The sequence below is a fragment of the Pleurodeles waltl genome, chromosome 3_1, assembly GCF_031143425.1.
Source record: "Pleurodeles waltl isolate 20211129_DDA chromosome 3_1, aPleWal1.hap1.20221129, whole genome shotgun sequence".
In the NCBI taxonomy this organism is placed as follows: domain Eukaryota; kingdom Metazoa; phylum Chordata; class Amphibia; order Caudata; family Salamandridae; genus Pleurodeles; species Pleurodeles waltl.
Window position 1 is genome coordinate 1,131,397,156 of NC_090440.1, and position 24,907 is coordinate 1,131,422,062.

Here is a 24,907-nt window from a genome sequence, read left to right on the forward strand (position 1 = left end):
TCTTCATTTAAACGTAGGTGTACAGTGAAATATACAAGCAAAATGCACAGATGAATGCAATGTTTCATGTGTGCTATATTTTATCATCCTTTTGAAAGAATGTTTATTTTACAGTGCTTTAGAAATATTATTCTTTATAATCATTATATAATTGACATAAGAGACGTATAGTATTCATTTAACCTGGAAGTGTATGTGTGCTTAATTAGTTTGGCCAGAGTTATAGGTCTATACATTTTTTGCGTTCTAACCTTCAATGTGAAGTTTGCTTTTTGAGTGTTTTTCTAAAGCTGCCGGTGTCAGGATCAGAGACCAATATAATAGAGAGCTCATTGTTTGGGATGATAAGAAAAGCTTGTCGGAATGCTTATCAAGAAAATGAGGAGCATCCTGGGCTTGCAGCTGTAGGTCTTGTGAAATTCCAAAGGGCGAGGGTGTACCAAGGTCGACTACGAAATTTCAGACGGCTAAAGTGTCAATTAGCAACTTATAATTTGTGACTATGCTTCTGAACTGGGAAAGGTATTTGTCTTTGAGATCACCCTTGGAAGAATAAAGATTTAAGTGTGGTTTAGTTGGCAGTAAACTTCAGATTTCCTCTGCCCTTAGCTGAGAGGGGACCTTATTTAGATACCTCTCTTGAACTCTAACTTCTATGTGGCTTCATGCCACTATACCTCTGTTGATGGAAACTTCTCCAGAAGTTCTGTCATGCTGGCTCCTTTCCTGAGCCCAATAAATATGGTTAGGACTTTAGATTACATGGGTACGGAGGAAAACCTGGTTTCAAACTCTATGCATCAATTGTTTTTCCTTATTCGCTATTGAATTAGTGGTCTTTTACATGTTAGTAAAAGTCAAGTCTGAGAAATCTTTATTCGGCCAAATGATTTTGACCATAAAAGCATATATTAAATGATACAATACATAAAAAAATAACAAAAAACAATCTGTCAGCAATACCTTAACAAACAAACTGCATAACATTCAAAGACACTTAAGCATAACATTTTCTTTGATTAATAGCAGCAATATAAAATCTTAAAACAGTTGTGCAAATTTTAATGGAAAAAAGAGACTGCAAAAATCTGAGCCCATTTTTGTGAGAAGTAAACTGTTTGGTTAATAAAATCAGCTTGTATATTCAAGTTAAATAGGGTTCCAGACCTGCTGTTAGTGGAATTAATCTATACGTGGTCTTGGAGGACATGTCCAAGATGCTCACAGGCCTTGTCTCCTGTCTATGGCACTCAACAGGTTATTGAGGAGCATTTGGGACTTGGGGCCAATGGTTTCAGGGCTGTTAAAAAGGTCTCTGTACCCTAAACGTGAAAAAGATTTTGTTATGTAAGACAGCCATGGAATAGGTGCACTATTATCCAGTGTAGCACAATCGGCACACACCTGCTTGGAAAAGGCGGCATCCAGTGTATTCCATAATTATATCCAGTTAAAGAGGTTCAGGATTTATCTGATCCTCTATAAATTTCAGGCCCACTTCTGTGTGAGTGGTAAAACTTGCTGTGGTTCTAGGAACAGCCAGGAGCCGTGCACAGAAAATTGACTGGATTTTCCCTGGTGCAACTTGACTCCAAACTCTTGCTTCATACATTCCCACAGCAAGATATTTGCTGTTATACAATTGGATCATCTACTGAACCCGCTTTTGTCCCAGCCTGTTGGCTCTATTTTATGTGCCCTGTTAGCTAGGAGCCTGTTCCAACACTCAATTACATCTAATAAAATGGCTAAAGAATTAAAAATAGTGACTTTTACTACAGGTCTCCCTTCCATAAAAAAATGATTTTTGTTTGGTGTTTCTCGGGCCATATGACTTATTAAAGACTTCTCTTGATTTGTTTTTATTCTCATACCATACATAAAACCATTAAAAGCATTTAACAATTTTTGTAACCCAATAGCTGTGCACGCTAAATGAGCTGCATCATCTGCATAAAGCAGTACAGGAACTGCCTCAGTACCTATCCTAGGAGAATCTTCACCACAGATCTTTAGAGCTGTTTCCAGTGAGTTTATATAAACTAGAAATAGAAAGGGTGTAATATGCAGCCCTGCCTAACTCCACTAGTCATCCTTATTGGCAAACGCTTGATCAAGAGTATTGAACCCTCATTACAGAGTAACGATGTAGACTCTGAATCAAATTTAATAAAGGGGGCCGATAGCATTTACTTGTCCACAAGGTCAGAAGTGCAGGAGAGGTCCATAAAGGCCATGTCCAAAACATCTCTCTTTATTAACCTTGTCTTGAAAGCGAACAGTTAAGTTCAGGTAACAGGCTCTTGAGGCAATGACCCTCTACCAGCAACAGACGGGATGGCATTTGTAAAAAAAGATTTAATACCATTGATGGCAATGTTTTTAGAAGCCCAAGTCTCCTGGCGACAAACTATATCAAAATTATTGATCACAGATAGCCAATCTTTATTTCAGAGTGTATGTCTTATCCCTGCTATATTCCAGGAAAGGAAGTGAAAACCTTTATTATTTTTGGACTCAAGGGTGCTAGGATGGCATTGGCTTCAACCTGGTCCTGTGTCAGGATTAAGAGTTATTGCCCTCTAAAAAATTCCATTCCTGTTTCTTGGGTGCAGTCAATCAATTTCATCCAATCCTGACAGGGCCAGGTACCTGTTCCTCAAGGGTACAGGGGGTTCTGTGGAAGATTATTCTGAGAAGACGTCAACCATTTATACAGAGGAACCACCTGATCTAAATGTCTGTAAAACTATCCAAGAGCATGATTAACCAAAGTCTGAACTAGCCCCTCCAGTCTATTATTAGTTGCCCCTGATCTAACAATATTACTTAGCGCAAACTCTATGGCAGCAAGGCAAACAAAGACTGGGCGTAATTTAGTGCCCAGAAGCTCACCTAAAAACGACTTCACAGGGACCCAAGATTCAGAAGAAACAGAGGATAATATTGTTTCAGGGGGGCCTACTGAGTTTGATTTATTCTGCTTGGTTGTTGGCACTTTTTTCCTATGTTGTGACAGTAGCCCTACATTCATAGAGCTTGGGGGGTGAGGGGAGCCAGGCTTGGATTAAGATCTGTGGTAAGACCCAACCTGTATGGAGCAAGTGATGTTGGCAAAGTTGTACCACTTATAGATGGCCCTGCTACAACATCAGAAGAATTTGATACATGGACCTAGGCTTCTACAACTAACTATTCACTTGTTACAGGTTGATCTGCCATTGGGAGATAAATAATGCAAGTTCCTCGACCTCTGATGCCACAGCAAAATGCTGGTAAGTCACGTCATAATATGAATCAGGGTTTGAGAATGAATATGAATCTGATGCAGGATAATAATCCATTTCAACATTTTCCTCTGTTTAATTTGAATGAAGGAAATAGCTCTAATCAGTCAGCCTGATGGTGCCTGTTGGGAGGAAGACTGCATACTTGGCACAGCCTTAGAGGTGGACCAGAGTTGACCATTCATAGACAGTGAAGTGGATGGCCATCCTGTGTCATCCTTGGTCGATACTGGCTCTACATGTCCTACTTTGAGAACAGTAGAAGTCCCCAAGCTACTCCTCTCGGGAAAAACAATCCAAGTTGTTGATGTAGTAAATAAACAAATGGCTGCTCAAGAATCTGTCCCAGTTAAAGTGAAAATAGGATAGTTTTAAGAGAAACACAAGTTTATCACATGTGATTGCAGTCCAGTGAATCTCTTGGGAAGAGGTTTATATACAAAACTAAATTGTGTGATCCTTTGCACTCCAGCAGGAATAGAAATGTAAACCCATGACAAGAATGCTGTCTTTAAGCTAATGAAAAATTAAACGTGTTGCATGATGTAGACATTGCTAACACTTGATGATTTGCCGCCAGATTTGACAGAAGCTGTCTAACATGAGGTGTATGATTTTAGGGGAAAGGATATCAGACTGATTATAGGTGTAGAACCTGGCTGGATTTCTGTTAAACTTAATGTTGAATTCTGGAGAACCCCGCAATATAATTTGACACCAGAAACGATATCTGGGATATCTCCTTTGATTGAATCGGTGAAACAGCAGGGAATTCTGAAAGAGATAATGGGAAGTTCTTGTAACTCTTCAGAAACCAAGTGGCAAATATAGGATTGTCCAGGACCTGAGGAAAATAAATAACATTGTTGTCCCTTGTTGCCCCTTGGTACAGAATCCAGCTGTAATACTGTTCCAGATTCCATGTGAGTCTGAGTGGTTCGCTGTAATTGATTTGTGTCAGGACTTCTTTTTGATACCATTGCATGAGGACAGCCAGTTCCTTTTTGCATTCTGGTTCAGAAACAGGGTTTTAACTTGGTGTCATGACCCACAAGGGAATACTGAATCTCCAAATATTTTTAGTCAGATATTAAAGAACAATTGGAATCTTCAGTCAGGCCTTGCAGATCAGTCTTCATCCAATACATTGACAACCTAATGGTGGCGCTGAATACCCAAGAAGCTTGTAAACACGATACTATTGTGTTGCTGAACCACCTGGCTGAGAATGGACAGAAGGTGTCACCAGGAAAGATACAATATTGTAAAAAAGCAGTCCAATATCTTGGATATCACATTGAAAAGTGAGTGAGGACAAGAAAAGATTTCAGCCATACTGAAAATGAGTCCGGCCAACTACACAGAGGGAAGTCAGGATGTTCTTGGGCATGGTGAGTTACTGTATGGAGTGGATACCCAACTTTTCCCTGATGGTCAAACCTTTACAGAGGCTGACACACAAGGATGTGTCTGATCCAGTTTTGTGGAATAACAGCTGTCTTGTTGCATTTCTAGAGCAGAGAGAATGTCTCTTTTGTGCCCCGGCTCTAGGGATGCTCAATTATAACAAATCATTTGCACTTTTCTGCAGTGAGAGAGAGGGCTGTGCTCACACAGTGCTAACTTAAATGCATTGAAATGCTAAGAGACCCCTGCAATATTTTTCCACTGCATTAAAACCTGTTGCTTCTGCTTTGCCCGGCTGCTTTAAATCGGTACCCACAGTCGGTACAAGTATAGAGATGTGTGAAAATATTGTTATGGGTCACCCATTAACTGTGTATGTCCAACACTCTGTAGAGCTTTAGTTGACTAAAACCAGGATAGAGCATCTCACAAGCAGTTGACTTACCAAATACAAGAAGGTGATATTGGCAGCAGAGAATGTAACTATCAAACGTTGTAGGATTTTGAATCCTGCCTCTCTGTTGCCGATATCAAATCAGGAGATTGCTGAAGATTGTGAAGGAGACCACGGTTGTCTTGATGTTACTGAATTGTGCAGCAAACCGAGACCAGACATCCAAGATGCACCATTACCTGATTCTGATTATGTCCTGTATGTTGATGGTTCTTGCCTAGGAGGAAGTGGAGGAAGTCTGAGTGCAGCTTATGCTGTTTGTACCCTTTCTGAATTTGTTGAAGCTTCCTGGCTTCAGGGAATATTCTCTGCCCAAGTAACTGAATTGATTGTTCTTACTAGAGCATGTTGTGTTTTTGAACAATTGAAAGTTACAACCTTTACCAATAGTCAGAACGGTTTTGGTGTTGTTCATGACTTCGGACAACTATTGTCTCAGAGAGGCTTTATGACATCTTCTGGATCTCCGATCTGGAAAGGGGAGCAAGTGAGAAACCTCCTCAAAGCACAATTGCCTCAGCAGTTTGCACTGTTTAACTGCCTTGCACATCGTTCTGGAGATGATTATGTAACTTTGGGCAATAGGTACACTGATGAGGCTGCAAAATAATGTGCCCATAATGTTTGTGCATTCAAAGGTGAATTCACAAATGAAGGAATGGATGAAGCTAATTTTAACCTCTTGTTGACAACAGTTAATACCAGGGATGGAGTGAAGAGGCTCCGACAGGAAGTGTCTGAAGAGGAACAAAAAAGATGGGTCGGAGGAGGATGTGTTTAAAGAGATGATGACATCTGGGTTTCAATAGATATAGATGGATGACCGGTGTTGCCAAATAGTGTGTTACCTCCTATGGCTAAACATTTCCATGGTCCACCTCACATTGGAAGGGACGCCATGGTGAGATTGTTTAGACAGACTTGGTTCAACTCTGAATACAGGTTGATAGCTGAAGCGTTGTGTCATAGATGTGTTGTGTGTCAACAGAACAATGTTGGGAAAAGAATTGCAGTTACACTGAGTCGCAAAAGAAGGTCAGGAGGACCTTTTATCAGGATACAAAAAGACATCACTGAGATGCCCGTGTGCAATGGATTAAGATATGTTCAGGTCATAGTGTATGTCTTTTTCCCATTGGGTTGAGTCTTACCCAACTAGGTGAATTGATAGTCTCACTGTAGCTAAACTGTTACTGAGGGAACTCATTCCTAGGTTTGGTATCCCAAGAATTTATTTCAACAATGAGGTCCTGAAATTGGTGTGTGTAGCTTTACAAATGAAGCAGCGATTACATTGTATTTATAGACCTGAGACTCGAGGTCTTGTGGAGCAAGTGAATGGCACGCTGAAATTCAAACTGGCAAAAATGTGTACTTCAATGTAATTGAAATGTCCTGATGCTCTGCCTCTTGTGTTAATGAGCTTGTGGAGCGTACTTGATGGAATGACTGGACTGTGCCCCTGTGAGATCATAATGCGGAGGGCGAATAGCCTGCCAGAGATTCCTGCAAATGTTTGTGAATATTACTGATGCTAGCATCTTAGACTATTGCATAGGACTAGCTGATGTGGTGCATTCCTTGTCTCATCAGGTTGGAGCAGCCACAACACTTCTGTATCAAGAATAATGCCATGACCTTCATCCAGGTGATTGGGTCTTGGTTAACAAACATGGCAGAAAGACGTGTTTAGAACCTTGCTGGTGTGGGCTTTACACAGTGATCCTAGAAACAATGACTGCTGTAAAGTGCGGAGGTCTCCCCAACTGAACACACTTCCCACACTCACAGAGTTGAGTGTTCCCTTGACATGACAGTGTCTGTTCCAGAAGAACTAGTGGTACGAGAAAGATGACAAGAGCAGAACCAATAGGCTGTTGGGGGACCAAACTGAGCCAGAAACAGCAGTCAATCAGGCTGAAGGGTGTCTTGAACACATCACGTCTGAGACCAAAACAGGGACAGAGAAAACTAAACCTTGCCCTGTGGTGAAAGAGTTGCTCACTCTCTACAAGTGACCCTGAAGGGCTCAAACAGACACGTTCATTCACTGGATAATTCATCCAGAAAGCTGGGAAGGATTCTTTGGGGTCATGAAGGTGCTTTTCGCTTTGGCGCAACCAATACATGTAAGAGCGGAAAAGCCTCTTGGGCCCACAGTTATGTTATACATGTGGAACCCCCAGCTGCACTTTGCTTGATTTATCCCCTTGGAGCCATTCTGTTAAAGCCCCCTTTGCAAAATAGAGTACATTTCACTAGCAAGATCCCATTTTGACTAAATACAGCTGAATGTGAGGGTGTACTGGACCGAAGAAGTTATCAAAGTTGGGTGGTCATGAGCAAAGTGTTGCCCTAAATGCAGTATAGAAAAGGTAGATGATATCAATTCATTCAGGCAGTGTCCCCCCATCCAACTCTTTTGGAAGGAAGTGGGTTAAGAATAGACCTATGAAGATCATCACTGATGAGTAGACTGTGACCGGAAGAGGGCCCAGTTTATTGGTCCCAGTCTGACCTTGAAGATCCTCCACCATCCCTGGGTCTCACATCCGTGGTCCAGCCATAGTTCAGACTACAGCACTGCGATCTTAGCATGAGGGCAGGCCCTCCCCTGGACATCACAGCAATGTTCCAGCACTCCAAGATTTCAAATTGTGGTGGGGTTCGAGGTTGACTGTGTGTGTTCTTTTACTGATATTAGTCCCTTAGAGGCATATCCTAGCAATCCCACCCAGGCTAGTACCACCGTGGCGGTCCTTAGGAACACCTTTTTGGTCACAATCCCCATGCAAAGGGTGTCTGTGAGGTTGTTGTTGTACCCTCAGGTACGAGACAGCCTTTTAGTCAAGTTAAAGTGATATCTTGGAATGTGGCAGGTTTGATGAGTAAATTGAATAACTCTGCTTGGGATTCATTTATAAGTCAGCATGATATTTGTATTTTTCAAGAAACGTGGTTGATTGAGGATATTCAGCACCAAGTTTATGCAGTCTTGTCCAAGGATGAGATTGGTGGGGGGAAAGGGAGGCCGTCTGGAAGGCTATCCATATGTGTAGCCATCCATTTGGGTTGCTCTGCAAAGGTAGTGGACATGGCTAACAAAGATATTTTATGCCTTTTACTCATGTTTTCGAGCTGTATGGACCTCTACGTGATTAATATTTATTCTAGGCCAGGTAGAATGGGTCAAGAGTCTTCTGTGGCAGAGACATTATCTGTATTTCTGTCTTCACTACCAGGAAGGGCCTTTAAAATGGTTGGAGGTGACATAAACTGTCATTTCGAACCGCTTGAAGGTAACACTGATGAGTTTGTATCCAGTGAAGATAGGATGATGGCAAGTCCATCACTGTCTACCACCCAATTAAAAAACTGACCCTACTGGCACTACAGATAATTGTACTTACACTGAATCATTCTTTACGTGCTTGCAATGGGCTTACTAGTTCTGACAGGCATGGATCCCACACATTTAATTAGGTGGATAGATTATATCTTTTTTGATGTAATTATTGGCCTTATGTGATTGAGATGATAGTCCTCATGATGCACTGTTTGATTTGGGGATTTCGTGCTATAAGGCTAATGGTGCTGGCCCAGAAAGATTGGATGGCAGGCGTAGCCTGGCCCTGAAGAGGCAAAGACTCAAATAGAGTGAGATCAATCAGTCCCCTGACTGAATTAAGCTGCTTTATGGTGCAGTAGGTTTGGCCTAGGGGAGCTGGGTAAGACCAAAGACCTACAGGAGGAAAGTAGACAGAGGCATATTATCACTGACATACATCAAGACTTAAAAACGTATTTTTTGTAGAAGTTCATTGGGGCGGGGGTCTCTAGGAAAAAAAGTCACTCATGGTTCACCAAAGAGTGTCACGTTGCCCAAGTCGCTCTTTTAAAAGCTATAAAATCTAAAAACAGTGGCTTGGGTCGAAGCACAAGATATGAATACAAAAAAACCATTGGCTCAGCCAAGAAAGAATGGGAAACCCATAAATGGGAGTCCATGCTGTGTGCCATTAGGAATAAGGACTTCCAGACATTCTGAAGGATTGTAGCCTCGGGGAGGCCTGAGACCAGGGGTATTATAGAGTATAACATTTTGGCCGAGGAATGGAATGAGCATTTTTGTTCTGTGTACAATATGCAGTCTGGTGGAGGTGACCAATTGAGTAAAAGCACATGTGGGGTGCCCTTTCTTCAAAATTCAATTGAGATTCGAAAGATCACTATAGAGGAGGTACTCAGAGCTATTAATAATTCAACTCCTGGCAAGGCCCCTGGTTTAGATAAAATCCCAGGAGATCGATATTATTCAGCTCCTGATATTTGGGGTCCTTAACTTTGCGTCATTTTTAATGGCATCTTGGCGGGGATCAAATCAAATCAAATCAAATCATTAATATTTATAAAGTGCGCTACTCACCCGTGCGGGTCTCAAGGCGCTAGGGGAAAAGGGGGGGGGGTTACTGCTGCTCGAAAAGCCAGGTTTTTAGGAGTCTCCGGAATGCGGAGTGGTCCTGGGTGGTCCTGAGGCTGGTGGGGAGGGAGTGCCAGGTCTTGGCTTCCAGGAAGGAGAAGGACCTCCCACCCGCCGTGGAGCGGCGGATTCGAGGGACGGCAGCGAGCGCGAGGCCCGAGGAACGGAGGAGACGGGTGGGGGCGTAGAAGCTGAGGCGACGGTTGAGTTAATCCGGTCCCTTGTTGTGGAGGGCTTTGTGTGCGTGGGTGAGAAGTCAGAAGGTGATCCTTTTGCTGACTGGGAGCCAATGCAGGTGTCTCAGGTGTGCGGAGATGTGGCTGTTGCGGGGTACGTCGAGGATGAGGCGGGCCAAGGCGTTTTGAATACGTTGCAGGCGTTTTTGGAGCTTGGCGGTGGTCCCAGCATAGAGGGTGTTGCCGTAGTCCAGGCGGCTCGTGACGAGGGCGTGGGTCACGTTTTTTCTAGTGTCGGCGGGGATCCAGCGGAAGATCTTGCGGAGCATGCGGAGGGTGAGGAAGCAGGCGGAGGACACGGCGTTGACTTGCTTGGTCATGGTGAGAAGAAGGTCCAAGATGAAGCCAAGGTTGCGGGCGTGGTTTGCGGGGGTCGGTGCGGTGCCGAGGGCCGTGGGCCACCAGGAGTTGTCCCAAGCGGACGGGGTGTTGCCGAGGATGAGGACTTCCGTTTTGTCAGAGTTCAGCTTTAGGCGGCTGAGCCTCATCCAATCTGCGACGTCCTTCATGCCCTCTTGTAGGTTGGTCTAGGCGCTGGCGGGGTCCTTGGTGAGGGAGAGTATAAGTTGGGTGTCGTCGGCGTAGGAGGTGATGATGATGTTGTGCTTGCGTACGATGTCGGCGAGGGGGCTCATGTAGACATTGAAGAGTGTCGGGCTGAGTGATGAGCCTTGAGGTACGCCGCAGATGATCTCGGTGGGGTCTGAGCGAAACGGAGGGAGGTAGACTCTTTAGGGTCGGTTTGAGAGGAAGGAGGCGATCCAGTCCAGGGCCTGGCCTTGGATCCCGGTGGAGCGGAGGCGGGTGATTAGGGTGCGGTGACAGACGGTGTCGAAGGCAGCCGAGAGGTCGAGGAGGATGAGGGCGACTGTTTCACCATTGTCCATCAGGGTTCTGATGTCGTCTGTGACTAATATGAGGGCGGTTTCAGTGCTGTGGTTGGTTCGGAATCCGGTTTGTGAAGGGTCGAGCAGGTTGTTGTCTTCCAGGAAGGTGGTCAGCTGTTTGTTGTTGGCCTTCTCTATTACCTTGGCGGGGAAGGGGAGGAGCGAGATGGGGCGGACGTTTTTCAGGTCGCTCGAGTCAGCCGTAGGTTTCTTTAGTAGTGCGTTGACTTCGGCGTGTTTCCAGCATTCGGGGAAGGTAGCAGAAGAGAAAGAGGAGTTGATGACGGCCTGGAGGTGCGGGGCGATGATGTCGTCGGCTTTATTGAAGATGAAGTGAGGGCAGGGGTCCGATGGAGCGCTGGAGTGGATCGAGTTCATGGTGGTTTTGGTTTCTTTGGTGTTGATGTGGGTCCAGTCGTTGAGGGTGATGGTCGGAGGTGTGGGTTCGGTGATGCTTGGTTGGGTCTGGTGTCCTAAGCTGTCGTGGAGGTCGCTGATCTTGCGATGGAAGAAGGTGGCGAGGGAGTTGCACAGATCTTGTGAGGGCGTGACGGCGTTGGCGTTGGGGTTGGAGAACTCCTTGACGATGCTAAAAAGTTCTCTGCTGTTGTGGCTGTTTTTGTCCAGTCTGTCGGTAAAAAAGTTCCTTTTGGCAGCGCGGATCAGGTGGTGGTGTTCGCGGGTAGCGTTCTTGAGGGCGGTCATGTTGTCAGAGGTGTGGTCCTTGCGCCAGGCCTTCTCGAGGGCGCGACAAGTTTTCTTCGATTCTTTGAGGGTGTCAGAGAACCAGAGAGGTTTTTTGGTGTTGGCCTGTCGATGTGTGCGTTTGAGGGGAGCAAGGTTGTCTGCGCAGTTGGAGATCCAGTTCGTGAGGCTGAGGGCTGCGTCATTGGGGTCGGTGGTGAGGGTGGGTTGGTTGGCGGCGAGTGCGGAGAAGAGTTGCTCTTCGGGGATTTTGTTCCACTGTCGACGAGGGATGGGTTGAGTGCGGAGGTGGCGGGTCTCGCGTCGGAATGTGAAATGTACACAGCTGTGGTCGGTCCAGTGTAGAGCGGAGGTGTGGCTGAAGAAGACGTGTTTGCTGGCGGAGAAGATAGGGTCAAGCCTGTGTCCGGTGATGTGGGTGGCGGTGTTCACCAGTTGCTTGAGGCCGAGGTTGGCGAGGTTGTCGAGCAGGGTGGTGGTGTTGGGGTCGTTGTTTTGTTCCAGATGGAAGTTGAGGTCGCCTAGGAGGATGTAGTCCGGCGAGGCGAGGGCGTGCGGGGAGATGAAGTCGGCGATGGCGTCGCTGAAAGGGGCGCGCAGTCCGGGAGGACGGTAGACGAGGGATCCTCTGAGGGTGGTCCTGGGGTCGGTGCGAATCTGAAAATGCAGGTGTTCAGCGGCGAGAGGGGTGTCTTCGGTGGAGGTGGTGACACTGATGGAGTCTTTGGGAACGATGGCGATACCTCCTCCTACTTGGTTGGTGCGGTCTTTTCTGGAGATCTTGTAGCCTTCGGGGATGGCGGGGGCGATGTCTGGAGCAGAGGAGGCGTTCATCCAGGTCTCCGTGATGAAGGCGACGTCCGGTGCTGTGGAGTCCAGGAGGTCCCAGAGTTCAACGGCGTGCTTGTGGACGGAACGAGCGTTGACCAGGATGCACTTGAGGTGGTTGATGGCGCGTGGGCTTGTGGTCGTGGTAGTTGCGTGGTGGAAGATGTGTTTGCAGGAGTTGCAGGCGAAGGGTCCATGGGTGCGTTTGGGGTGAGCTTGGAAGCAGGTGTTGGAGCGCCCTGGGTTGAGGGCGTGGAGGGTGGTGGGGTCGTAGCGGATCAGCGGGGCTTGGGAGAGCTGGGGACCAGGGGTCGTGGAGCTGGGCGCGGGCCAGGCGCGGACGGGCGCAGACGGGCTTGCCTCTGGCGCGCCTCTTCCTTCCATTCCATCTTCATGGGCACTTGCGGAAATAATTTCCATCTATAAAAAAGGTCCCCCTCTATCAATTGTAGACCGATAGGTTTGATTGATACAATCAAAAGTAGTGATTTTAGAAAGAATTCAGGTTTGGATGGAGGACAATAATGCTCTTAGGGCCATATTTATACTCTGTTTGCGCCGAATGTGCGTCAAAATTTTTGACGCACATTCGGCGCAAACACTGCCCCGTATTTATACTTTGACGTCCGACGCAGCGGGCGTCAAAGTTCCACCATGTGCGCCATTTTTTAGAAGGGGGAACCTGCCTTGCGTTAATTATATGCAAGGTAGGCGTTCCCGTCTAAAAAATTACTTTCAGGCCTGTGCCCCATATTTATACTGTGACGTCATTTTGACGCACAGGAGTGGGCAGGCTTAAAAAAACGGCGCCCAGCCTGATGGGCGCCGTTTTTTAATGCCTGGGTCAGGGCAGGCGTTAAGGGACCTGTGGGCTCAGAAGGAGCCCAGAGGTGCCCTCCCATGCCCTCAGGGGCACCCCCTGCCACCCTTGCCCACCCCAGGAGGGCAGCCAAGGATGGAGGGAGCCATCCCAGGGAGAGAAAGGTAAGTGCAGGTAGGTATTTTTTTACGTATTTTTTTTGTGACATAGGGGGGCCTGATTTGTGCCCCCCTACATGCCACTATGCCCAATGACCATGCCCAGGGGACATAAGTCCCCTGGGCATGGCCATTGGGCAAGGGGGCATGACTCCTGTCTTTGCTAAGACAGGAGTCATTTCAATGGGGGTTGGGCGTAAACAAAAATGGCGCAAATCGGGTTGAGGCGAAAATTTTGCCTCAGCCTGACTTGCCCCATTTTTTGACGCCCAAGCTCCATTTTCCCCTACGCCGGCGCTGCCTGGTGTGAGTCATTTTTTTTGACGCACACCAGTCCGCAGCGCCGGCTAACGCCATTCAATAAATACGGCGCCCGCATGTCGCTTTGGAATGGCGTTAGCCGGCGTTAAAATTTTTGACGCACAACTGCGTTGGCGCAGTTGTGCGTCAAAAAGTATAAATATGGCCCTTCGTCCCCTGCAGACTTGCTTTTGGCAATGTACCTCCACCATTGATCAAGTATTCCGCCTCCAGCTCTTGTACTGGAAAACAGTGAGGCTAGAAGGTGTTAGTCTCTAGTTGATATTTGTTGATCTGCGGGCTGCATTTGATTTGGTTCCAAGAGATATTCTGTGGTGGGTGTTGGTAGATATGGCGGTTCGCCCCTATCTGTGCAATATTATACAGAGACTTAATGAGGGGAAATTTGCACAGGTACACTATGACAAACTGGGGGGACTTTCTGTGCACTTCTCTGTCAGAATGGGAGTTAGACAGGGTTGTGTTTTGGCACCGACTTTATTCACCCTGTATATTAATGGCCTTATTGATACTCTGAATAATATCAGCAAAATGCCCCAAAAGTGGCTTCAGTTAAGGTCCCTGTGATGATATTTGCAGATGACACTCTTCTTCTTTTGAAGTCCACAATGGCTCTACAAAGGATCTTAGATACTTATAATTACTTCTGTGAGACCAGGGGTTTAGAAATTAATGTGCCCAAAACTAAAATTATGGTTTTGAATCCATCACCTACTACCCGGCCTAGTCCTAAATTGAATGTGATTTCTTTGGAAAGGGTTGCAGAGTTAGAATACCTTGGGATACTGCTAAGCGAGCGTATGGATTGGCTGTTTCATATAGAAAAGCAAATGCTTAGATAAGTAAAATTTACCAGTGGGCTTGGAAAGGTGTCCAAGGGTTCCCTTCATAAGCCAATTAGCCCTCTGCCTGAAATATATAGGACACAAGCTTTGGGGAGGTTATGTATGGGGCGGAGCACTGGGGGCATAAAACTGCAATTAAAATCTTGTAGGTAGAGAATATATTCACCAGGCATCTTTAGAATCTTCCCTATAGTACACCACTGATTCCACTGAGGCTCGATATGGGCCTCAGGCCAATTTCAGAAGAATTTGGACTCAGGCCTCTCCTTTTTTTGAGAAGAATATATGCCACTCCTGAACTGATCACCTATAGATTGGGATTGGAAGAGATTGTAGGGTCCTTGGGTGCAAGAAAGTTGCCTTGGCTCAGGTATGTTAGGGATACTTTAAAAAACATGGGTAAAGGCAACTTTCAATATTATTTTATGAATTATGACTTAGTGTTGCCAGAAGTTCTCCTATTTAAGCACCCATATTTTAAAGGTGCAGTGATTGCAGGAAAATGTTTGTATCATTAAAAACTTTACACACTGCATATGCTCATAGACACAATTTGACCTGTTCAATGACTAAAATAGAAAATACATTTTTGAACTTAGTGGAAGACCAAAGAAGGAAATTAGAAAATAAATACAAAATGGATAAAGATCGTACAACACAACACAGATGGAAGAAATAGAACATCAAGTGCAAGGGAATTCACCAGTTTTAGACTGACAGCATGAAGGGAAATTGTGCCTACACATTAATCAGAGCTATGCCAATCGATTGTTTGTAGGGAAGAGAGAATTCTTTTTGGATGAAAAGGATCCTGTGATTCTTGGAGTGTATGTTCTTTGTGCACAGTATGCATATTTCAAGTTGCCGAAAGGATGTCATGGTACGTGTTGTCTAGCAATAGGTTTTCCAAAGATCTATCATGTGGGCATCTTGAAGATCCTGTGTGGAAGATGAAACCCAGAACAAGATGAGGAGCTAGTGCTGCAGAAATAGTGGGAGATGTGTTTGGTGCATTGATTTCATTAGTGGGAGTGATTCTGAATGATCTGAAGATTAGAAAGCTGTCTACAATAGTGGATAAACTGCCAACTAGCACTGCAAACTCGTTGTTATTGGTAAACACTGAAATGGTTGCAATAAGATCAATGGTTTTTAAAAAATCGTCTTGCACTAGATTTGTTGCTTGCAAAAAAGGCGAAGCCTGTCGGATGCTGAAGGTTCAATAATGTTGTACGTTTATTCTGAATAAAAGTAAGGATTTGGAGAAGTATATCCAGAACATTTCAGAGTTGACGAAAGATTTGAAGGCGCTGGAGGTGCCTGGTCCATAGAAAGCAATTGGAGATGCAATTTCTGCTATAAGCAGGTGGTTTGAGAATTCGGGAAGTAGAATTGCAGGTTTTGAGTCACAACCATTGTTGATTATTTCAATAGCGGAAAGTTTTGTTAGTTGGATATAATCTTTCAGAGAAGAAAGATTGAGGGAAGTCAGAAGAGAAAGAGAGTAGAAATTGAATTGGAAGGTAGTGAGTGTAAATATTATGATGACAAGAAATGTATGGAGGAGGCAAGATGAAAACTGTTTAAAACAACCAGATTCTAGAGCGTCTCATTGAAGATTGAAAGGAATTTACAATGACTCTGAACGTTATCAGAGGGAGTGTTGAGAGAGCGTAATCTGGCTGTGCTATTATGCCTCTTAAAACATGAAATGAGAGGATGGTAGTTTTTATCAGAACAATGGAAGAAACGTCTTCATTTAAACATATGTGGTTGGTGAAATATTCGAGCAAAGTGCACAGACAAATGCAGTGTTTCATGTATGCTATATTTTATCATTGCTTTGAAAGAATGTTTATGTTACAGTGCTTTAGAAATATTATTCTTTATAATCATTATACAATTGACATAAGAGACTTATAGAATTTATTGAACCTGAAAGTGCATTCAGGCCTAATTAGTTTGGCCAGAGTGAAGGCCGATATATTTTTCTGTGTTCTAACCTTCAATGTGGAGCTTTTTTAATATTTTTCTAAAGCTGCAGGTGTCAGGATCCGAGACCGAGTTAAAAGGGAACTCATTGTTTAGGATAAGAAAAGCCTGTCAGAATGCTTATCGAGGATGTGAGGAGTATCCTGGGCTGGCAGCTGTAACTCTTCTGAAACTCTGAAGCGTGAGGGTGTACCAAGGTCGACACCGAAACCTCAGAAGGCTAACGTGTCAGTTACCAACGTATAATTTGTGACTTTGCTTTTGAACTGGGAAAAGTATTTGCCTATGAGATCACCCTTGGAAGAATCAAGGTTTAACTGTGGTTTAGTTAGTGGTAAGCTTCAGATTCCCTTTGTCTTCAGCTGAGAGGGGACCTTATTTACATACCTCTCTTGAACTCTAACTTTTATGTATGTTCATGCCACTACACCTCTCTTGATGAAAACTTCTCCAGAAATTCTGTCATGCTGACTACTTTCTGGAACCCATTGAATTTTAGAATAGTAAGGATTTTAGATTAAATGGTTAGGCAGAAAAACTTGGATTCAAACTCTATGTATTAATTGTTTTTCCTTATTTTCTGCATCATCACCATTGAATTAGTGATCTTTTACATATTAGTTAAATTTGATATCATAGGATGTTTTGATTCGCCTTTGGTTATTCTGTGCGTTTATAGTATGATTATGAGATTCACATATGTAAGTTTGGCTTTCAGTCTAAATAATGCCCTTCGAGCTATAACTTGGTGTCAGGAACTGAATGTGTGACCATCAAGTTACACTGTAATCAATTTGATGCATTATCTCTCACCCTTCGGAAGAGAAAAGAAAAATTAATCAGACCCAGGAATTTAGAAATAGGGCCCAGTGCTGGAACACCTCTCTCCTTACAGTTGGATACTGGAAGAACTGATCCTTCGCTTAGCTTCTTGTAAGCTTTCTCTTACCTAATGGCCCATTGACCTCTGTCCTAATTTTGCCCTCAATATTTATTTCTAACCACCCTGTTACCCTTGGTGACACAGATCCTGACTCCTCTCAAATGCATAAAGACACTGAACTATGACCCACCTCTAACAATCAATGAAACTAAAATATGGAAATGTCTTACCCCTCAGTGGCAGTAAGATGAGACTCCTCTATAAAATTCAGCAACACTGTGATTAGACTCCTTTCCTAATGGCAAGAACATTAAGCTTTGACCAATGACCTTACCCTAAATGACACTGAGCCCTGACCCCCTCAATTTCCTCCACTAGCATTGTCCTCTGACTACTTTCACAGACTCACTCACCTCTATTTATAGTGGGTTCTCGCACAATATTACTTTCAGGGAAGCTAAGGCCAGACCCCAGTTTACCCTCAAGTGTACTACACTTAGCCTCCTGATGCTCCAGGCCACTGAGTTAATTCCTCTCACTGATCCCCAGGTGCACTGATCCTTGACTCTACTCTTACCATCAAATGCTAAGATTTGACCACTATTTTACCATAAACAATCCGGAGCTCTGACTCCTTTCCCATCCTCCATGACATCAAGCTCTTAACTAGAGATTTCCAACACAGGCCCAGGAGGACAAGAATGATGCTATTTCTCTCAGGTTAGTGACATAAAACAAATGTATGTACATTTAATCTAAATGTTTGGTATTTGCTTGATACACTTGTTATACTGAATTTCTGGCATGGATCCAGCTCTCCAGGGCATTAAATGGATACATATGCCCTAAATCCTAGCATAATCCCATTAACACAGAGGCAGAATTCACTTACCTTCCTCAGTTACTACTAGATGAATGAGTCTTGAGCTTCGAACAGAAGGGCGATGAATTTCAAACTTCAATTCACGGGTAACGTTGCATGTGAAGATGCCAGAGTCATTCATGGTCACATTGTGGATTGTGATCGACACATCCTGCATGTCTTTGCTGCCCTCCCACTGAACACGCCCCTGGAAGGGACTTACGTGATCCTGTGGACGCTGGCTGTATTCATAAATCTAAGTAATGAAAGAGGATGAAGATGATTAGACTTTGTCTATATTGTATAACAACAGAACAACATCCCACGTAACTTCGAACATTTGCATTTCAAAGAAAGGTTGTACTTACAACACACTAGAGACATTACGCTGTCAAAAAGGTGGGTCTAAAATAAAGGGATTAGAAAAGGAATCGAAAGAAGTTACCTTATTCTATAAGTTTTGGAAATGCTCGTAGTGTATGTTGCCTCTTAACAACAGTACATATTATAATTATGCTTACTTACCTGTTTAGTAGTTAAAATGTTACCATGTGTAAACTCCATTAGCTTTGATATGATCTTTAGATACTGCAAATCAACGCTGTTATAAAAAAAAAATACACTTTTGGTTGAAAACCTTAATTTGAGAAGTACTGACTGCAGAGGTTCACATTACCTGAGGATCACCTGTATTATAAATGCCAGTTGATCAAATTGCACTGCTTTTATGTGTTAGAGAGGGTACTGTCAGTTTGGGATGTTCTTTTGGTCCATCTTCCCTGTAACTCATTATTATGTCACTTAGGGGGTCATTCCAACCCTGGCGGTCGGTGTTAAAGCGGCGGCCAACCCTCCAACAGGCAGGCGGTTAAAAAAATGGAATTCTGACCTTGGTGGAAACCGCCAACAGAGACCGCCACTTTAACACTCCGACCGCCACGGCGGGACAAACAAACAGCGCGGCGGTCACCACCAACAGACAGGCAGGAGACAGTGTACCGCCCACCCTATCACAACCCACCAATCCGGCACCTTTTCCGGGGCGGTAGCCCCGCCGATAAAAACACGGAGGAAACAGCCATTACGAACGGAAACCGCTCACCTCTACATACTCCACGAGGAATCTGGACAGCATGGAACCCGAACTACACATCCTACCAGCTATTGTCTTCCTGCTCCTCTACCAGGAGCACGAACGCCAGCGCAGAAGACAACGGTGAGTACTGCACCTACGACACAGGGGAGGCAAAATATTACGGGGACACACATACGCGACACACCCACCCTCACCCTCACCCACAACTACATACACATCAATGCAGAGCAACAACTCAGAGTGACGCCCCCAATCCCCCCAGAAGAATGCAAAGACAAAATAAAATGATCATGAAATTTGAAGTATAAGTAGAAAAATATATCAAACATCTATAACTATATATACATATGTAAATTGTCCTGTCCAAATTGGGTATCAGCCATTGTTCGTAGACCAATAGGCCTAAACACATGGGCAAAGCCCACACAGGATACCCGACTCCAATGGAGAGAACACTGCAGGGGCATCAGATAGCAAAACTACAGGCACCTCAAGGGGAAGGGAAGGGGAGGCACCTCAGCCAGATGAGTCCACGACGCCTGATCCACGAGGGGCCTCCATGGCCACTGTTCAATCCTGGGGAGTGCAAAGCCACAGTCTCACAAGTCTCTACAGTGGGTGGATTGCCCACTGTGCCATCCTGGGGAGTGCAAAGCCACAGTCTCACAAGTCTCTACAGTGGGTGGATTGCCCACTGTGCCATCCTGGGGAGTGCAAAGCCACAGTCTCACAAGTCTCTACGGTGGGTGGATTGCCCACTGTGCCATCCTGGGGAGTGCAAAGCCACAGTCTCACAAGTCTCTACAGTGGGTGGATTGCCCACTGTGCCATCCTGGGGAGTGCAAAGCCACAGTCTCACAAGTGGATTACAGACTCCACTGGTTCTGGAGGAGGCATGGTGCCCAGAGTGCTTCGTGCAGCCCTGCCCGACACAGATGCGGGCCTGCCCCTTCTGCCAATGGGCCAGCGGTGCTTGACACAGCGGTGCCCAGCGGAGCGGTGCAGAGACGGCGGTGCCCAGCGGAGCGGTGCTTGAGAGGAAGGGCCCAGCGGAGCGGTGCTTGAGAGGAAGGGCCCAGCGGAGCGGTGCAGAGACGGCGGTGCCCAGCGGAGCGGTGCTTGAGATGGAGGGCCCAGCGGAGCGGTGCTTGAGAGGAAGGGCCCAGCGGAGCGGTGCTTGAGATGAAGGGCCCAGCGGAGCGGTGCAGAGACGCCGGTGCCCAGCGGAGCGGTGCTTGAGAGGAAGGGCCCAGCAGAGCGGTGCTTGAGATGAAGGGCCCAGCGGAGCGGTGCAAAGACGGCGGTGCCCAGCGGAGCGGTGTTTGAGATGAAGGACCCAGCGGAGCGGTGCTTGAGATGAAGGGCCCAGTGGAGCGGTGCAGAGACGGCGGTGCCCAGCGGAGCGGTGCTTGAGAGGAAGGGCCCAGCAGAGTGGTGCTTGAGAGGAAGGGCCCAGCGGAGCGGTGCTTGAGATGAAGGGCCCAGCAGAGCGGTGCAGAGACGGCGGTGCCCAGCGGAGCGGTGCTTGAGAGGAAGGGCCCAGCGGAGCGGTGCTTGAGATGAAGGGCCCAGCGGAGCGGTGCAGAGACGGCGGTGCCCAGCGGAGCGGTGCTTGAGATGAAGGGCCCAGCGGAGCGGTGCTTGAGATGAAGGGCCCAGCGGAGCGGTGCAGAGACGGCGGTGCCCAGCGAAGCGGTGCTTGAGATGAAGGGCCCAGCGGAGCGGTGCTTGAGATGAAGGGCCCAGCGGAGTGGTGCTTGAGATGAAGGGCCCAGTGGAGCGGTGCATGAGTTGAAGGGCCCAGCGGAGCGGTGCTTGAGTTGAAGGGCCCAGCGGAGTGGTGCAGAGACTGCGGTGCCCAGCGGTGCGGTGCTTGAGATGAAGGGCCCAGCGGAGCGGTGCTTGACTTGAAGGGCCCAGCGGAGCGGTGCCTGACTTGAAGGGCCCTGTTCAGCGGTTCTTGACTTGAAGGGCCCTGTTCAGCGCTTCTTGACTTGAAGGGCCCTGTTCAGCGCTTCTTGAGACAGCGGTGACCTGTTCAGCGATGCTTGGCTTGAAGGGCCCTGTTCAGCGGTGCTTGACTTGAAGGGCCCTGTTCAGCGGTTCTTGAGACGACGGTGCCCTGTTCAGAGGTGCTTGACTTGACGGGCCCTGTTCAGCGGTTCTTGACTTGAAGGGCCCTGTTCAGCGGTGCTTGACTTGAAGGGCCCTGTTCAGCGGTGCTTGACATATGTGTCCAGGTCACCAGATCCGGCCATTACATGGATTTCACTCGCCACCTGACATGTGGTTGCCGGGCCCTTAGTGCACATCTGTCTTCTTGCTTGCGGGCCCTCCTGTGCTAGCGTCCCGGGCCCGTGGGTGTCCACCTGCACACCTGGAATGGGGCTGGTGGGGCCCTCCTGGGCAGCTCGCCTGCTGCCGGACTTGTCGGGCGTGCTGCCCTTGCCACCCTTCCCTGCTCGTCTGTGGCCCTTTCCTCCCTTTGGCGGTGTGCCAGGTGGCACCCCACTTCCTGACGGTGCCAGGGTAGTGCTTTTGGAGCCTGCTGTCTTTGGCCTCTCGCGCCGGGCACTGGCTTTCTTGGCTTTTTTTTCAGGGGGTGGGCTGGCCGTCTCTTTACTGCCAGCCGAAGTAGCTGGCCTTGAAGGTGGTGGACTCCAAAATCCTTGGACTATTGTCGTTGTAGGTCCAGGTTTTGTGGTGGCTGAGGTGCTGATTGGAGTCTTATGAGATGGAGGGGGTGGGTCAGTTGTTGGAAAGAGGTCAAGGTTGGAAAGGAAAATCAATTTAGAAAGACAGGGACGGGTAGTTGTAGTGGGTATGGGAGTGGAGGAAGAGGATGTGGTTGTAGGAGAGTGAAGTCTGGTGTCTTTGGGTGCAGGTGCTTGTGCTGGAGGCTGTTGTGAGGTGGATGGCTGTTGGGTGGGTAGCTGCCTGCGTTTGTGTGGTTTGGAAGAGGGGGTGACAGACACACTGGGAGAGGACACAGGGGACGTGTAAATGGTAGTGGGGGTGGTGACTGCGCGTGTGCAGAGTGTTCTGGTGGGTGTGCTGGTGATGGACGTAGTGGCTGAAGATGTTGTGCATGCAAGTGTGAGTGGAGACATCACAGGGAGGGAGGAGGGAGACGAGGAGGAGGGGGACACAGAGGAGGCAGTGGCTGTTGGCATGTCTGCATGTGGATGTTGCTTGGGTGAATGCTTGTGTGATGTGTGGTGCTTATGTCTGGATGAGCTTCCTTTGGGTGTTGAGGTGTGTGCAGGCTGGTCTGTAGGTGTGTCTGGGATAGGCAGAGGTACAGGCGAGTGGGACTGGGTGGAGGAAGTTGGAGGAGTGAGGCAGGAGACAGGGACAATGGCTGCCGTCAGTGCTGAGGCCAGAGCGTTGAACGATCGCTGATGGGCAGCCTGACCCGAATAAATGCCCTCCATGTATGCATTACTCCGGTGCACCTCCCTTTCTACACCCTCGATGGAATTCAAAAGGGTAGACTGCCCAACAATGAGCGTCCTCAGGAGGTCAATGACCTCCTCACTGAGGGCAGCAGGGGTAACTGGGGCAGGGCCTGAGGTGCCTGGGGCGAAGGAGATGCCCACCTTCCTGGGTGAGCGGGCACGGGGCGAATGCTGAGGGACTGCTGGGAGGGCAGAGCTGGTGCGCTGGGTGGCGGCTGTACCTGTTGTTGTGGTGGGCACGGATGTTGCCGCCACCACAAGGGAGCTCCCTTCCAAGGACGTGTCTGTGTCGCTGGTGTCACCACGTGTCCCCGCTGTGGAGCTCCCCTCGCCCTCCGTCTCACTGGTGAATTCCGAGTCAGTTGCATGGCCCTCCATGGCCATGTGAGATGCAGCTCCCTTGTGCTCCGATGCCACTTCTCCTCCGCCTGAGGATGCTAATGCACACATGAACAGGAAGACCACAAAAAAGGGGGGGGGGGTGGAGAAACAAAGACATGTTGAGTGCATGCATTGGCGACACCGTTGGCGGAGAGGACAGACACAGAAGCCCCCTGCACTACGCCGCGCACTTGGGGTACACTACTCAATCCGTGGGACATGGCCTACAAGCCTATGGACGACAACTCCACACATAGGTGACACAGGGCCATGAATAGCTGTACTAGGCAACCTACAGAGGTGGGGGGCGGGGGCACAGGGCCATGCCTAACGGAGGGGCCTAGCCTACAGAAAACGCCCTGGCCTAGGGATACCCACAGCCCTCCTCCCCCACCCAGACACCTCCAATGTGTGCAAAATCAGCAGAATGTGCTTGTACTCACCCCCTTGTGTCTGTTGTGATGTCCTCGGGGTAGGCCACCGCCAGGATCCGGGACATCAGGGGGGTCAATTGACGACTGGCACCCCTCCTACGTTGGGAGGCCACCCCCAGCAGAGCCTCCGCGGTCTTCCTGCTCCTGTGGCGGATGTCCTCCCACCTCTTCCGGCAGTGGGTGCCCCGTCTGTTGTGGACCCCCAGGGTCAGGACGTCCTTGGCGATGGCACGCCAAATGACGATTTTCTGATGGGCGCTGACCTATGTGACATGTACAGGGGGAGAAAAAAAATAATCATCACCTTCTGCATGCTCGATGTGAGTGGCCCCCCCCATCCCCACCCTTGCCATGTGGCACATGCTCTCATCTGTCGTTTGATGCATGCCTCATTCGCTCCCCTCCCCACCATCTTTCATTCACCCCACTCAACCCGGGAATTGGCCACAAAGCATGGTCCCAGTGTACTTACTTGTTGGTCTGGAGGACCGTAGAGTAGCGCATACTGGGGGAGGACCCCATCCACGAGTTTCTCCAATTCTTCAGAATTGAAGGCAGGGGCCCTTTCCCCAGTCGCAGCAGCCATTGTCTCTTCCAGACCGAGGTCACAGCAGCACTTGCAGTATAGGTCCTCCCCTGTGGATGATCAGGTATCAAGTGATTAAGCAGATAGAAAAGGGCGGTCACGCCCGCGGCGGTGCGTACCGCGGCGGTGCGTACCGCGACCACCGGCGCACATCGTCATTGGCTCCTGAAACCCATAGGGTTCAATGTTAACCAATGCGGCTTTGCGCCGCGGTCTTCGACCGCCTACCGCCACGGTGTGCCACGCCAGCGCATTGACCTCACATCCCACTGTCGCACTTCACAGGTCAGGCAGCCGCCATTTCAAGGGCCCCCATATCTTAATTTCTACTGCGTCACATATACCTAGGCCTTGCATCAACACACATACAAGCCATTCAATGCATTGAGAATCGTGTACTGTGCAAGCTGTGGGAACGTACCTGTGGGTTGTTTGACTCTGTGCTCCATGTTGTCCTTCCTAGGCACCGTCCGCTGGGACTTGCGAGGAGATGGAGGAATCTTCCCGTGTACAGACCGCTGGTGGACCTGTCGACAATGGAAGAAAGACATGTCATACTGACATACAGGCTTGACAGAGCCACTATTCAGGAACTGTGTGCCCAGCTGGAGCCAGACCTGATGTCACCCATCCGCCAACCCACAGGGATCCCCCCTCTAGCGCAGGTTCTGTCAGTACTCCATTTTTTGGCAAGTGGGTCATTTCAAACAACAGTGGCCATTTCATCAGGGATGTCTCAGCCTATGTTTTCCAAGGTGTTGTCCAGAGTGTTGTCTGCCCTGCTGAA

General features: G+C 47.6%; 1 protein-coding gene across 4 annotated transcripts in view; it reads right to left on the bottom strand.

The window, feature by feature from the left end:
- The window catches only part of SCN3B (sodium voltage-gated channel beta subunit 3), a 165,471-nt gene that overhangs the window by 32,969 nt on the left and 107,595 nt on the right, over positions 1–24,907 (bottom strand). For all 4 annotated transcript variants that reach the window (XM_069224435.1, XM_069224434.1, XM_069224437.1 and 1 more), the window contains one exon: positions 18,196–18,421. In XM_069224435.1, coding sequence (XP_069080536.1) covers positions 18,196–18,421 — 226 coding nt within the window. The remainder of the gene's footprint in view (positions 1–18,195; positions 18,422–24,907) is intronic.